The sequence below is a fragment of the Bos indicus genome, chromosome 11, assembly GCF_029378745.1.
Source record: "Bos indicus isolate NIAB-ARS_2022 breed Sahiwal x Tharparkar chromosome 11, NIAB-ARS_B.indTharparkar_mat_pri_1.0, whole genome shotgun sequence".
NCBI lineage: Eukaryota > Metazoa > Chordata > Mammalia > Artiodactyla > Bovidae > Bos > Bos indicus.
The window spans coordinates 26131945-26148263 of NC_091770.1; the positions used below are offsets into that span (position 1 = coordinate 26131945).

At 42.2% G+C, this 16319-nt stretch overlaps 1 protein-coding gene across 1 annotated transcript in view; it reads right to left on the bottom strand.

Moving 5' to 3' along the window:
- LRPPRC (leucine rich pentatricopeptide repeat containing) overlaps positions 1 to 9723 on the bottom strand; it is a 100286-nt gene extending 90563 nt beyond the window's left edge. Inside the window, exon 1 of the mRNA XM_070798575.1 lies at positions 9527 to 9723. Within this exon, the coding sequence (XP_070654676.1) occupies positions 9527 to 9675 (149 nt within the window). The 5' untranslated portion in view covers positions 9676 to 9723. The remainder of the gene's footprint in view (positions 1 to 9526) is intronic.
- Between the last annotated feature and the right edge of the window lie 6596 nt (positions 9724 to 16319).

Genomic DNA, 16319 nt, shown 5'->3' on the forward strand with positions numbered 1-16319 from the left:
TAAAAAGAATACATTTGAATCAGTTCTAATGAGGTGGATGAAACTGGAGCCTATTGTACAGAGTGAAGTAAGCCAGAAGGAAAAACATAAATACAGTATACTAACGCATATATATGGAATTTAGAAAGATGGTAACAATAACCTGGTGTACGAGACAGCTGAAGAGACACTGATGTATAGAACAGTCTTATGGACTCTGTGGGAGAGGGAGAGGGTGGGAAGATTTGGGAGAATGGCAATGAAACATATAAAATATCATGTAGGAAACGAGTTGCCAGTCCAGGTTCGATGCATGATGCTGGATGCTTGGGGCTGGTGCACTGGGACGGCCCAGAGGGATGGTATGGGGAGGGAGGAGGGAGGAGGGTTCGGGATGGGGAGCGCATGTATACCTGTGGAGGATTCATTTTGATATTTGGCAAAACTAATACAATTATGTAAAGTTTAAATAAAATAAAATTGGAAGAAAAAAAAAAAATAAATAAATAAACCAAAGGATTCTTCATTATTCAAAAGGATTCTCCAGTGTTTCCTCGTAGGACTGCGTTTTCTATCTTTTTTTATTTGAGTCACAATTTATTTTCAAATTCACTTGAACACACCCTGAAAGAAAAAGAATTCTGTAGCTAGGGCTTCCAGGTGGTGCACTGGTAAAGAACCTGTATGCAATGCAGAAGATGCAAGAGACACGGGTTCGATCCCTGGGCTGGGAAGATCCCCTGGAGGAGGAAATGGTAACCCACTCCAGTATTCTTGCCTGGAAAATTCCATGGAGAGAGAAGCCTGGCAGTCCATCATGGGGTCACAAACAGTCAGACATGACTGTGCAACTGGGCACGCATGCCGTCTAGAACAACAGGTATGTTGTAACAGAAAGGAAAGAACACGTGCAGGGATTAAGGTGGGTCCACGGCAAGGCAGGAACCTACACATCTGGCCTGCACCAGCTGAAATGCCCTGCTCCAAATCCTGATGACCCAGTGACATAAACACATAAGGGAAAAGCATTTCATCATGCCACTCATGTCATATATGGCTCCTTTATATTTTTTAAGTTAAAACTTCTCAGGTTCCTCCTGAGACTCCAGCACTCACTACTAACATCCAGGTTACCACTGAATTTTCTGACAAAATCTGGCACTTAAAAAGTAATTTTTCTCAGGTTGTTGTTTTTTTTTTTTTTTTTTGCCTTTGTTTTTTACTAATTGCTGCTAGTGATTTTTGACCCTTTAGTGCAAAAACAATGATTTTATAGTTGAGCAACCATATTTCAAAAACGTACAAGGGCTAGATTATTATTAGACTGATTACTATTAGCCTATTATATATAGGCTTCCATTGGACTCCCCTATTAAGCCTGTCACTTTTTAAAATATCTTACTTTTTCACAGCATTTTTAAGTTCACAGAAAAACTGTTCAGAAAGTACAGAGTTACCATATATTATATCCTTTTTCCCCTTGACCCGATTTCCTCTATCAGCATTCTGTATTCGTGTGATATATTTGTTACAAATGATGACCAATAGTTTACAACAGGGTTCACTGTGTGTGTGTACATATCCATGCTCTGGGTTTTGACAATTACATGACATGCATTACAGAACCACAAAATAGTTCCACTGCATTACAAATGCCCTGTGTCTAACCTGCTCCTTCTCTCCCCCTCCTCCTGAACAAGCAAGCAACCACTTTTCACTGGTCCTGTTTTGCCTTTTCTGAAATGTGGACAGTCTTTTCCAGATTGGCTTCTTTCACCTAGCAACATACATTTAAGATTCCTCTGTGTGTTTTCATGGCTTGATAGTTCATTTCTTTTTAGCGTTGAGTAACATTTCCTTGTACGGCTATACCACCATTTGTTCTCAGTTCACCTACAGAAGGACACATTAAGTTGCTTTCAATTTGGGGCCACTATATTGGGCTTCCCTGGTGGTTCAGACAGTAAAGAATCTGCCTGCAATGCAGGAGACCAGGGTTTGATCCCTGGATCGGGAAGATCCCCTTGAGAACGGAATGGCTACCCAACTCCAGTATTCTTGCCTGGAAAATCCCAAGGACAGAGAACCCTGGCCGGCTCCAGTCCATGGGGTCCCAGGGTTGGGCACAACTTCCACTTTCACGAACAAAGCTACTGTAAACATTTGTGTGCGGGTTTTGTGTGGACAGGAATCAAATCCTGGTCTCCTGATTGCAGACGGATTCTTTATCGTCTGAGCCACCAGGGAAGCCAAGTAAGTATTAATAAACCTGATAATCAATTAAATTTTTAAAAAAACAAACAAAACTCACCAGTCATGTTAAGTTCTACTAATGAAGTAAACAAGGGACTTTCAAGAAAGAATAACAGCACAGTTCTACTTTGGATTAAATGTACCAAGATGACACTCAAATTTCTAAACTAAGGATGAAAAAAAAACAGCCATACAGACAGCAGAGGATGAGTATTCTCAGCAAACGAGAGTAGTAGATAGACCAAGCAAGTCAACAACAGATGGAATGATACTGGAGAGGAAGGCTGATCTAGACATGGAAGATGAGTATTCTCAGCAAATTAGAACAGTCGGCAGACCAAGCAAGTGAACAATAGATGGAATGATACTGGAGAGGCAGGCTGGGCTAGACATGGAGGACTGTGAAAGTAAGGGGTCTGGATTTTATTCTAGGTACAGATGTCATCTCAAGTACAAAACTGTATCAGAACTCTACTGAAGGTTTTTAGGGTTCTGATACAGGGGTTGTGGTATGATCTACGTCTGTTTTGAAAAGATCAGTCTAGCTGTGGTGGAGAATAAATTAGAGGGCAGTAAGAATAAACAGATACCATTTTAGGATGCTGTTACAGTAGTCCAGGTGAGAGATGGACAGAAACTTAGGGTGGGCAGTGGAGATGGGAAAGAAGCACATACCACTGACACCCCCATCTAATTTCGCTACATATTCCAGGCAACAAGTCTTGCCAGTACAATTTGTTAATTTTCACTCCCATGTAAGAGAGAAAAATTCAGGTATTAATAAAAGTACCCTGCTGCTGCTAAGTCGCTTCAGTCGTGTCCAACTCTGTGCGACCCCACAGATGGCAGCCAACCAGGCTCCCCCATCCCCGGGATTCTCCAGGCAAGAACACTGGAGTGGGTTGCCATTTCCTTCTCCAAAGCATGAAAGTGAAAAGTGAAAGTCAAGTCTAGAGAGACTTAATTTATCCTCTGCCTATTATGTATCAATTTTAGAGACAAAAACAGAAGGCTTCATGGCATAGTAGAAACACCAGCTTTAAGAGCATGGGCTTGAGTCCTGCAGACTGACCTGAATTCAGGCTCTGAATTCTAAGATGTGTAACTTTGACCAAGTTATCACAACTCTAAGCCTGTAAAATTTCAGAGATAATAGCATTTACCAAACAGGAATCAATGTAAAAAGACAAAATTAACGCAATGTTTCCCAAAATGTTGCACTTCTGTTAACAGAATGTTCCATTGGTATCCAATGTTTTTGGATACCAAGTAGACAAAGACCTAATTCTGCAGCTTTATTTACTTAAGTAAGTATTCTGAAATAACTATTGCATCAAGCTCTTTATTTTTCTAATATTCTTGCTGAAAACAAAATTTAAGTTATAGCAAGGAGATCAAACCAGTCAATCCTAAAGGAAATCAACCCTGAATGTTCACTGGAAGGACCGATGCTGAAGTGAAGCTCCAATACTTTGGCCATCTGATGTGAAGAGCAGACTTATCAGAAAAGACCTTGATGCTGGTAAAGACTGAAGGCAGGAGAAGAGGACAACAGAGGATGAGATGGTTGGATGGCATCACCGACTCGATGAATATGAGTTTGAGCAAGCTCTGGACAATAATGAAGGACAGGGAGGCCTGGCGTGCTGCAGTTCATGCGGTCAAAAAGAGTCGGACACAATTTAGTGACTGAACAACAACTCAATTTATCTGACTGATCTTTTAAAAAAATCTTTTGTAAAGCTGTCACAATGAACTTTTTCCCTGCACTATTTTCTCCCTGAATTTTGCAAGACCTCATTTCTCCAGAAAGTCTTGCCCAGTTAAGCTGTTCCCCCAAACACTGCTTTGTTTTATGGTAAGTAACAGAATTTTACAATAAAAAAGTCACTTGCAGCCCTTCTACACTTGATAACAGTTTCCTGGCTTGAAATGCCAATGGCATTCCTATCCACCTACTCAGATGTCCCCTCCATCTCTGGCTCCTCCAGTCCAGAGGCAGGTCTCCTTTGTCTCAGCTTTGATAGGAAGTGATAAATCAGTCAACCAGGCTGGGACCTACAATGTGATGTGGAGCAAGATACTCTGCAGAATCTATAGCAGAGTGGGATAGATTATTCTCCATATTTACTCCAGAGTTTACATTCTGAGATCTTATCATGTGCTTACTTTCTTGTGATCGCCTTTAATTCCTCAATTTATAATGTATTAGGCATTGCCTTAAAAAAAATCTTTTTATGTCCATAAGCAATCCCTTCAGTACCTAAACCACAACATATTCAGAACATGTGGGAACTGAGAATCACAGCATCTGGGGATGAATCCCAGCTGTGGAGATTCTAGATAAATTTCTTCACCCTTCTAAGCCGCAGTTTCCTAATTTGTAATAGAACAAAGCACAGAAGATAAAATGCATATGTGATATAGTCACACACACACAACTTGACAATGGTAAAGGTCTACACCAAAGGTATTATCCTTTACCTCATCTCCAACTCGATTCTTCCTAACATCCTTGCCAAGCTCCTGTTCTCTCAGAAAAGAAATCTATCTTCTCTTCAGTTCTGCACCACCTAGTTGAGGCCCCATTAACCCTGATCTGCAGTATAAACATTGTTCCTCACTGGTCTATCCATTCCCAGTCCCTATCTCTCCCAGAGTCTATGGAAACTGTCAAGACCTATACCTCTCAAAACCCTCCAATGGCTTCCAACCAACTTTCTAATCAACTGACTGGCCTTTGCAGTGTCAACTTCCATTACATCCCACCCCACAGAGACATAGAGGATAAAAGTACAACCTCCCAATTTCTTCCTCTGTTAACACTGACTACTCATTACCAGTGTCCTCTTAAACACGAGCAATACCCTACCACCAAACAAATGACTCTCACCAAACATATTGCAAACATTTCAAACATGACTCTCTTGTCTCTGAAATGCCACATTATTACATTCCTCTCTTATGGACAGCACATATATCAATATAATAAGCCACACATGCCTACCATTGTCCTCTGTAACTGATAAAAGGAGTAGAGGCTGAATCGCAACTCCAAGGAACCAAGACAGACTTTTGACATTTGCTGAAACAGTTTTTTTTAATGAGAGGTAAACAAGGAAAACCTTTCTTTCCTTTCGATTTTAGAAGTCACAACAGTCTGTCGTAAGGCAGTATGTGCTCTTCGCCCTTAAGACAATGCTCAATTCAGACCTGCCACCCAAACTGATTTAGCTCAAAGCTTACCCTTCCTCTGATAAGCACATAAGGACTGATGAATAAATTCTATAATTTCACTCAATAATCCTCATCTGTCCTTCTCAGACTTTCCTGGAAATCAAGATCAAGGTGAATTTGTGGCGATCCAATGGATTACATGAATGGGAGTACCCCTTCAAACTCCTCTGCCTCTCACAAACATTCCTTCCTCAATGTCTAAGATTTTCATTGATTTACTCAACAAACATTTGACATCTACGATATGCCACAAAGTTAAAGACACCAGGGGAAACAAAAAGAGCAAGACAAAAAAAAAAAGACAAAGCCCCTGCTTTCAAGGAGCTTACAATGAAGTCTGCAATGCTAGTGGGTACAAACCCAACAGTGTTAACTGATGCTTTAGTAATTCCGCACAAGGGAGTGGTCAATAGTGAGAAGCCAGCAACAGAGATTTAACAGAGGAGACATATTTCAAGAGTGAAATCACCATCAGAGGCAGAGAGGTGGAACGTGGCCCATCAAAGCCTTGCTGGTTCCCAGGCCAGCAGCACCTTTATCATCCGGGGGCTTGTTACAAATGCAGAATCTGTCTCCTGCCTATCTATACCTACAAAACCAGAATCCACATTTTCACAAGACCCCCCGAGAATTCCTGCATTCATTTGAGTTTCAGAAGCCCTGCTGTCAAGGACTTTGAAGCAGAGTCTGGATGGCATGGGAATGAACTCACAAGAAGGGCAGCTCCACAGGCATCTCCAGATCACGAAGCACCTTACCCTGGAACCACCACCAGGGAGCCACCACCGTGTCCTATTTTAAGCAGGACAATGACATGATCAAATTATCACGGGAACTACAGAATAATGTGGGGAGAAGGCGGGGACTTATTCCAAATGAAGCAGATCTAATAGAACATCATCATTTCTGCAATCAACACACAGGGGTAGAGGTGGAGACTGGAGAAGGCGATGGCACCCCACTCCAGTACTCTTGCCTGGAAAACCCCATGGGCGGAGGAGCCTGGTAGCCTGCAGTCCATGGGGATGCGAAGAGTCAGACACGACTGAGAGACTTCACTTTCACTTTTCATTTTCATGCATTGGAGAAGGAAATGGCAACCCACTCCAGTGTTCTTGCCTGGAGAATCCCAGGGACGGGGGAGCCTGGTGGGCTGCCGTCTATGGGGCCGCACAGAGTTGGACATGACTGAAGCAACTTAGCAGCAGCAGAAGAGGCGGGGACAGGGAGGTGTCAAGGAAACATGAATGAAAAATCTTTTAGAAAACTGATAGAAATAGCAAAGTTCACTAAAACAGGAAAACATAAGAGGAACAGATACAATAGGAAAGATGAATCCAGTTTGATATACTTTTTTTTTAATTTTCTAAATTGAAATACAGTTGACTTACAAGGGTGTATTAGTTTCTGGTGTAAAGTGATGAATCCAGTTTGAGATGTATGGGTTTGAAGTACCTATAGTTCAACCGGTTGGAGGTACCTAGTGGCAGTCCATACCCAGGAGAGGAACTGTTAACATCACCAGGTAGGGAAGTATGGCCTGATGCAATAAAAGTGGAAGAAGTCACCCAAGGGAATGAAAAAAAAAATGAGAAAACCAAAGGACTAAGGACAAATCCCTCCATCCCTCAATGCTCCCCTCCCCACTCAAGGCCATCAGCATTTAAGATATGAACAGAGGAAAAAGGATACAGCAAAGCAAGTGAGAAAAAATTTAAAGAGAAAAAAAAATCAAGGAAGAGAGGTGTCATCAATTTTTATCAAAAAAAAAAGGGGGGGTGGGGATTTCATTAAGGGGAAAATGGGAGACTAATGCCAGAGGTCGAGGCCTTAGAGAGGATCTGGTTAAGAAGTCCCTTTGAAAAATTAGATGAAATAATCTTATATCTCACATACATCTAATTTCAAAAGATATATACACCCACATATCTCAATGGTTCTTTGTGGGTGATAGAATTAAGGGTGATATTTAATTTACTGCCTCCCCCTACCCTATATTTTGCAACTGTTCCTCAAGGCACACAAATTCTAAAATTTAAATACACATAATAAAGTTAAATAAAGTGATGACAACTTTTCCTAGTGGTGCGACTACCGTGAGTCAAAGAGTGAATTCGAAGTTAGCAAATGAAAGAGGAGTACAGACAGGAAGGAGAGATTGGGAAGCATGAGAGGTTAAGTCTAGTTTCAGGAAAGGTTTTGTTTTTCAGGTAGGAAAAAGGTGAGCATGCTTACAGGCTGTGGGTTGGAAACTGTATAGAAGTATTCTAAGTCCAAGAGAACAAGAAAACAAATACTTCTTTAGTGACTTGCTATGAGCTGAGCACAAAGTGGTGAACAAGACTGAGTTCTGCTCTTCTGCAACTCACTTCCTACTAAGGAAATAAACAGCAAGCAGATAAAATCAGACAAGTGAGACACGCTGTGATAAACTAAAATAGTCATTTTTTAGACTGAGTGTTGAGTCTTCTCTTAAAGTTGAGTCCTGAATGGCAAGAAATGAGTTTTACAAAGAAGGGGGAAAAGGCCTTGTTACCTCTACAAACAATGAACTGAGGATCAGAAAAGGTTGGTAAAGGAATTCCCTGGTGGTCCAGTGGTTGAACTCCAGCTTACACTGACAGGGTCTGGATTCTGGATTTTCTTTTTTTTAAGGTAAGGTAATGCAGCAAGGAAATGGATCCCAGGTCTGACAAAGGCCCAGACCAACACCCTTGTTACTAGACTGTTCTCTCCACTGTTTTCCTCAACTACAAGAGTGAAGATGAACCGTAACCTCCACCATCCTCTGGTCTCAAGAGGATGTTAAGAACTAGAAAAATGTAAATAATGGTCATAACTTTCTCAAAAGTACCTCGTTGAAAGCCAAGAGATGTAGTTCTGTGAAAGCAGGCACAACTTTTAAAGGTTAACTGTTCAGGCCTAATGAGAAAATCCAGGTAGGCTCCAAGTTAGAAGTGCACTATATTTCAAAGATGTGTAAGAAATCATAAAGCATTTTCTCCATACAATTCTACACACAGAGTTGGTTTCCAACCTGATTCACAAAGATCCGTGCAATCACAGGAACCTGAGGCCTGTAAATGTTAACTTGTCCAGTGGCATAATACAGAGCAGCCTGCAGTCCAGCCCTGGCCTACTCCAGAACCTCAGCTCTTAGTCCTTATGCTGTCTCCCAAAGTACCTTTATTTATATAAACACTAGTCTTTCAAAATCAGTTTTGCTTCAATTATAAAACCCCAGTGCCCATCTACCGTCCTCAGGTGATTAGAATAGTAGTCATGTTAACACTTTCATCAAGCTTCCATATCCTCTCCTTGGCAAAGTCTATACCAAACTAACCTTCAGATAAACCTCAATCCATGAGGGTGTTTATTCACAAATTTGACACTCACTGAGAACTCTACTTGCCTTTGCACCCCCAGCTCCCACGGAGTGCCTAGAACGTGTCCGCTCATTCATTCACTGACACGGAGCCTACCGTGAAAACTCCCAAACCATCTCACATCCCCGTAAACACTGAGGTGAACACCACTCAAAACGCAGGCAAAACCCCTAAGGGGTCATAATTAAACTTCCACCTTTAAGCTATCCCTAGCTCACCCAGAATTCCCAACCTACCCTCCCTCCCAAAAACAAAGCTCTCGAAAACTAAGTCCCAGGTGGTGCAATACGGCTTGCACGTGGGTCAGCACCCAACCTACTCAATGATTAAGCAGTAACACCTGACCCCCGGCAGCAGCCTTCAAAGCCCCCCTCAGCTTCCTAGGCTGTCCGTAGCCCGAGAGCAAACAGACCAAATCCGAAACGCAAAGGTTATAACCCATGCCGGAAGCATTCCATGCCCGTGACCTTCTGGAGGCGATCATGCCCGCCACCCAAACTCCGCCCCTCGGAGATGGGGAGTGCGGTAGGAGACCCGGGGACGCCAGGCCCAGGAGCCGGGAGTAGGGTGTGGACAGAGTACAGGCAGGACCCGGCCCTCGCCCCCGGAGGGACCCGGGGGTACCGCCGATCTGCATACAGGAAGGCCGGGGGAAGCGGCCGGGAACTCACCCGGCAACAGGCCTGGCTCGAGCGGCGCGCAGACAGAGGGCTGCGTGAGGCCGGCCCGGGCCGCCCGCGAGGAGGCGAAGGGAAAGCGGGAGGTACGGGGCCGCTGTGGCGCGGAGGAGCCAGCGGGCCGATCTCAGCAGAGCTGCCATGGCTCGGTCGTCCCCAAAGCAGGATGCACGCCGAGCAAGAAGGACAGGAGGGGCACGTGACCGTAGGTTGCCCGGCGCGGAAGAGACCAACGACTGGACGGGCTAGACGTAGGGGGAAGCATCTGTTGTTATAAATCAGGAGATGGAAAACCTTGCTTCTCCCAGGACATACCGTCCCCACGAGATATTTGTATAATAAAATAGCTTGATTTATAATTTCAGGGGGCGTCTCTTTCGGTCCTATTTCCTTCATGTCGGCATGTTCAGTCCTTCCACCCCTAAACGTTTCAGTTGGTAGACTCGGAAAAGGTCGACTCCGCCCAGGTTAGCGCAAAGGCTTGCGGCTGGGCCAACTAGCCAGAAACCCCGGGAATTCTCCAGAAGGGCCGATTATGACGATCCAGGAGTGTGGGACAATTCTCCGCACGCTGCGGATTTTGCGGCCGTCTGTTACGGCTCCAAGCACAGGTTGCCACGCCTACCGAAAGAAACGTTCTTTACGCTCCAAGTGTGGGAAGGGAAAACGTTAAGGACCTTTGCACTGTGCTGGAAGTGAACGCATTATATTCCCCAACTCCCACCCGCCCCTTACTTCAGTAGATGCACTAGCATCGGAGGTAAGATCACAGTATAATTGAGTTTTGGAAGGAAAAAAAAAAAAAAAAAGAGTCCTGCGCCAAATCTGGGTCCCCCAGCCTTACGACCTTGAAGGGTCCCCTGCGCACATAAATAAACTTAAAGATATTTTGTGTATTGTATATGTAAACTTTGGTTACAAGTTTCCAAGTTACCCAGAGGTATCCACTCAAACAACTCTTTTAAAACAGTACTATGCTATCATGCCATCTTAGTTTGTAAAAACACTTAGGTGACAGTCAAGTTATGTATTTTCCAACACAATTCGGAATAGCTTTCTCAGCAAAGTTTTGCCCTTTTCAGTATCTGTTGGGGAAATAGGAATATTTGGGAAGCCAAGAACTAGCTTCAGGTGTAACCAGCTCTCCCCACGCCTTCTTCACCTAGCTGCATTCTAAGCATCCCCAACTGAATGCTCAGAAATTTTCTCCGAAAACCCTGGAGGGTCATTTCCCGTCAGCACACGAGCTCCTTGAAAGCAGGAACTGTGTGACATTTTCCAGTAGTGGAAGCGCCTACCTGATGTGAAGCATTAATCATTGAATAAATGTGTTTGGAGGTATTCTAGCTCATTTCTCTTGTGAGAATTCTAGCTCATTTCTCATTTCTTCTTGTGAGAACAAGAAGATCCAAAAAAGAATAAGTTAAATGATTTACTCTGGGTTATACTACACTGGAATGTGAAGTCAAGTGGGCCTTAGAAAGCATCACTACAAAGCTAGTGGAGGTGATGGAATTCCAGTTAAGCTATTTCAAATCCTAAAAGATGATGCTGTGAGAGTGCTGCACTCAATATGCCAACAAATTTGGAAGACTCAGCAGTGGCCATGGACTGGAAAAGGTCAGTTTTCATTCTAATCCCAAAGAAAGGCAATGCCAAAGAATGCTCAAACTACCATACGATTGCACTCATCTCACATGCTAGCAAAGTAATGCTCAAAATTCTCCAACCCAGGCTTCAGCAATATGTGAACCGTGAACTTCCAGATGTTCAAGCTGGTTTTAGAAAAGGTAGAGGAACCAGAGATCAAATTGCCAACATCCACTGGATGATTGAAAAAGCAAGAGAGTTCCAGAAAAACATCTGTTTCTGCTTTATTGACTATGCCAAAGCCTTTGACTGTGTGGATCACAATAAACTGTGGAAAATTCTGAAAGAGATGGGAATTCTAGACCACCTGACCTGCCTCTTGAGAAATCTGTATGCAAGTCAGGAAGCAACAGTTAGAACTGGACATGGAACAACAGACTGGTTCCAAATAGGAAAAGGAGTATGTCAAGGCTGTATATTATCACCCTGCTTATTTAACTTATATGCAGAGTCCGTCATGAGAAATGCTGGGCTGCATGAAGCACAAGCTGGAATCAAGATTGCCGGGAGAAATATCAATAACCTCAGATATGCAGATGACACCACCCTTATGGCAGAAAGTGAAGAAGAACTAAAGAGCCTCTTGATGAAAGTGAAAGTGGAGAGTGAAAAAGTTGGCTTAAAACTCAACATTCAGAAAACGAAGATCATGGCATCTGGTCCCATCACTTCATGGGAAATCAATGGGGAAACAGTGGCTGACTTTATTTTTTGAGGCTCCAAAATCACTGCAGATGGTGACTGCAGCCATGAAATTAAAAGACACTTACTCCTTGGAAGGAAAGTTATGACCAACCTAGACAGCGTATTCAAAAGCAGAGACATTACTTTGTCAACAAAGGTCCATCTAGTCAAGGCTATGGTTTTTCTAGTGGTCATGTATGGATGTGAGAGTTGGACTGTAAAGAAAGCTGGGTGCCCAAGAATTGATGCTTTTGAACTGTGGAATTGGAGGAGACTCTTGAGAGTCCCTTGGACTACTAGGAGATCCAACCAGTCCATCCTAAAGGAGATCAGTCCTGGATGTTCATTGGAAGGACTAATGTTGAAGCTGAAACGCCAATACTTTGGCCACCTGATGCGAAGAGCTGACTTATTGGAAAAGACCCTGATGCTGGGAAAGATTGAGGGCAGGAGGAGAAGGGGCTGACAGAGGATAAGATGGTTGGATGGCATCACTGACTCAATGGACATGAGTTTGGGTAAACTCTGGGAGTTGGTGATGGACAGGGAGGCCTGGTGTGCTGCAGTCCATGGGGTCACAGTCACACACAACTGAGTGACTGAACTGATGCTACTAGGCATTAGCATATGATTTATTTACTCACTCATTGAACACATATTCAGTGCCAGGCACAGTTTGAGATGTGGACATAGCAGAGAACAATAGAGACCAAGTTTGGACTTTGATTTGATTCGCTCCAAAGTTTAGTTTTGAAAGACAGAGGAAGACTGATGTGAAATAAATATGGGTAAAGGAATTAAGGGTGGTATGCTTAACCCCCTCGGAGAACAGTGAGGATGGTGAGGATGAGAAGAAAGAGTGAAGAGGTAGTGGAGGGGATGGTGGGCTTGAGGATCTGAGAGGCAGCTGGGGCCCTGATCATGCAATGGTGTAAGTGGCCATAAGGACTTTGATTTTTATTCAGAAAGAGGTAGGAAACCTTGGAAAGTTTAGGGTGTTGTGATATGAATCCATTTGCATTTTTAAAGGATCACACACATTGCTGTTTGAAAAGGTGATTTTAAGGGAATAAGGATAAATGAAAGGGAGACCAGTGAGGAGGCTCTTGCAATAATGCAGAGTAGAGATGGTAGTGGCTTGGACTAGGGGTTGGCAGGTCAGATAATAAGAGTCAAATTCTCACTCTATTTAAATAATGGAACCAAGAGGGTTTACTGATGGATTGACTGTGGGATGTAAGTAAAAAATGACCCCAATATTTTTGGCCTGAATAATTAGAAAGATGGAGATGACACTGATCAAGGAGAGGACTGAGGGAAAAACAGATTTAAAAGTTGAAATCAGAGTTGAAGTAAGTCAGAAAGAGAAAGACAAATACTGTATATTAACACTTATATATGGAATTTGGAAAGACGGTACCAATGATCCTACCTGCAGGGCTGCAAAGGAGACACAGATGTAAAGAACAGGCTTTTGGACTCAGTGGGAGAAGGCGAGGGTGGGATGATTTGAGAGAACAACATTGAGACATGTACATTACCATATGTAAAATACATGACCAGTGCAAGTTTGATGCATGAAGCAGGGCACCCAAAGCCATCCTCTGGGACAACCCAGAGGGATAGAGTGGGGAGGGAAATGGGAGGGGGCTTCAGGATGGAGGGGGAACACATGTATATCTGTGGCCAATTCATGTTGATGTATGGCAAAACCATCACAATATTGTAAAGTAATTATTCTCCAATCAGATTGATGTTTTCTAAATATTAAAATCAAAAGTAATCTTCTTGAGGTGCCTGTTAGACATCTAAATGTCAAGTTTGAGTAGGGGTTTGGCTGTTTGACATACAAGTCTGGAGTTGAGAGCTAGAGATACACTTGGAGTCTAAAGTCTATATCTAATATTTGAAGCCACAGAAATGGATTAAAGCACCTAGGAAGAAAATATGGATAGATAAAAGATGCAGTCAAAGGTCTGAGACTTGTGACATTTCAGTATTTAGAGAATGCAAAGATGAAAATCCAGCACAGGAGACTGAGAGAGAATAGCCAGAGAAGTAGAAGAAGAACTGAGTGATGAGTTCACGAATAACAGAGAGAAGTCTTGCAATCATGGGAATTATCAGCCATGTAAAATGTGGCTGTTCTGGTAAAATGAGCACTCATCCTTGACCATAGGGTTTCTCAACTTAGAGGTCCGTGGTGATGTTTAGAAGAGCTGTTTTTGTAACATGTTGAGTCAAACGATTGTATGAAGTGAGTTTAAGAATACATGAAGGATGAGGAAGTGAAGATTTAAATTCAATTTTAAGAGGAAGTGAAGATTTAAATTAAAGACTTTAAGATTTTAAATTAAAAATTTTAAAATTAAGTTTCATAATAATTAACCACATTCAAGTACTCCATAGTCACATATTAGCTATCATTTTCATCATCATAGAAAATTCTACTGGACAGTGCTCCAGTAAGGTGTGAAAAATTGATAATATATAAGAGGGAGAAAGAGTACATTGAATATGCAAGATGAGATGGAATCCAATACAAAAGTGAAGGGATCAACTTTAGGTAAGAATCCAGACAGTCCAGCCATTGTCACAGAAGGAAAGACAAGGCATATGGCTGCAGAATCAGGGAGGCTGGTAGAGGTAGTGGTGAAAATGGATGGATATTCTCTTCTACTTGCTTTTAGCTCCAAAACCCTTAGTCCCCAACCAGCATTCTCTCTATTCTTGTGCGAGTTGTCCTCTTGAAGTGTGAGGCAATACTGATGAAATTTGTCTAGGCATTCACTTATTCAATCATGAATGTATCCACTGTTTAATAAATACCTAAGTTCTATGAGGCAGCAAGTTAAGTGCTAGAAAATATAGGATGGGCAAAAGCAGGCATGGTCCCTACGGTTATGGAGGTTACATTCTAAGAGGCAAGGCAGGTGTTAATCAAATAATCACACTCAAGGAGTTACACACTAAAATGGGTTCTGAAGAAAGAGACATGTTTCCTTGAGAGAATGTGCCTCATTTGGAAATTTTTAAATTTTCCTTTAAAAAGGATCTTTATGTGGAGATCTGAAGCATGAGTAGTTGTTAATGCACGCAAGATACGTGCACACATGTTGTGTGTGTAAGTAAGAATGAGTGATTTTTCTTTGTTGACCAGTTCAGACTTCCCAAATTGTTCTCAGATTTCTTTAGTCTCTAGAAGCTGTGGAAGAGAAGTCCAGGTGGATCATCCTTGTTTTCTCCCTTAGCTTATTCTGAACTATGAAATACATTCGACTGTTAGTTAGAGGATGAGATGATTTGAGAGAGTAGCATGGGAACATATACATTACCATATAGAAAATAGATGGCCAGTGGAAATTTGCTGTATGATGCAGCAAACCCAAAGCCTCTGGTGCTTTGTGATAACCTAGAGGGGTGGGATGGGGTGGGAGATGGGAGGGAGGTCCCAAAGGGAGGTGACATATGTATACCTATAACCAGCCAGTTCATGTTGATGTATGGCAGAAATCATCACAGTATTGTAATTATCCTCTAATTAAAAATAAAATTTAAGAAAAAAAGAAAATTAGGGGTCCCCATCCCCAGTTAATAGAATTGCCTTGGAACAGAATCTTAACAGTTTGAAAAATTACTTAACTGTTTTTTGTGTGTGTAAAAAAAAAAAAAAAGTGTAAAACTGGTGATATCTACTCTTTCCTCCCAGGATTTTTGGGGAATGTTAGAACTTGCATAGGAAACTGTGAAAAATTATTGTTGCTTTTCATAATCAAGTCTAAACCTCATGAATTTGGGTTCTTCTCCAGTCTCTCCTTGGGGTCCAGTTTATGACACCAGCATCTTTACTGCCTAATAATCTATAGCCATTGTCCCAAATTCCTATCTCAGTTTATTCAGTTGTTAAATGCTTAGTGTAAGCAGATCACGGGGCAATTTATATCTCAGGGCAAAAAAATTATCTGTCCTACACGTGATGAGCTTAATTTATAGGAGAAGATAAAACACATACTGTACATAGATAACCACCACATTAGGCAGTGTGGTGAGAAGAATGAAGAAGAGGTGAGCCAAATGACAGCCAGGCAGGAGAACAGAAGAAGGATTCATACTGGGAACGTCATTTCAGCCCTTGGAGCCTGGGTAGGATGTGAAATAGTAGACACGGTGGCGAGAGGACTTCTAGGCAGGGGAAACAGCAAAAATAAAGAGCTCTCCTTTCTGTACATACATCCCTCCTTAAACTGCAGAGGATGTTTTTGGGCACAGAGGTCTGCCCAGAGCCTGCTGAATAAAGGAGAGGATCATTAAACCAACAGTGTTTATGCTTCTGTGGCTATGACCAATGATAAGAAAATTCATTTTATAAATGACCCGAATACATGCATAACCAAAAAATTTCATAAAATAATAACTAACCTTGCTACATGTGATGCTGTTAGATATCTACTAA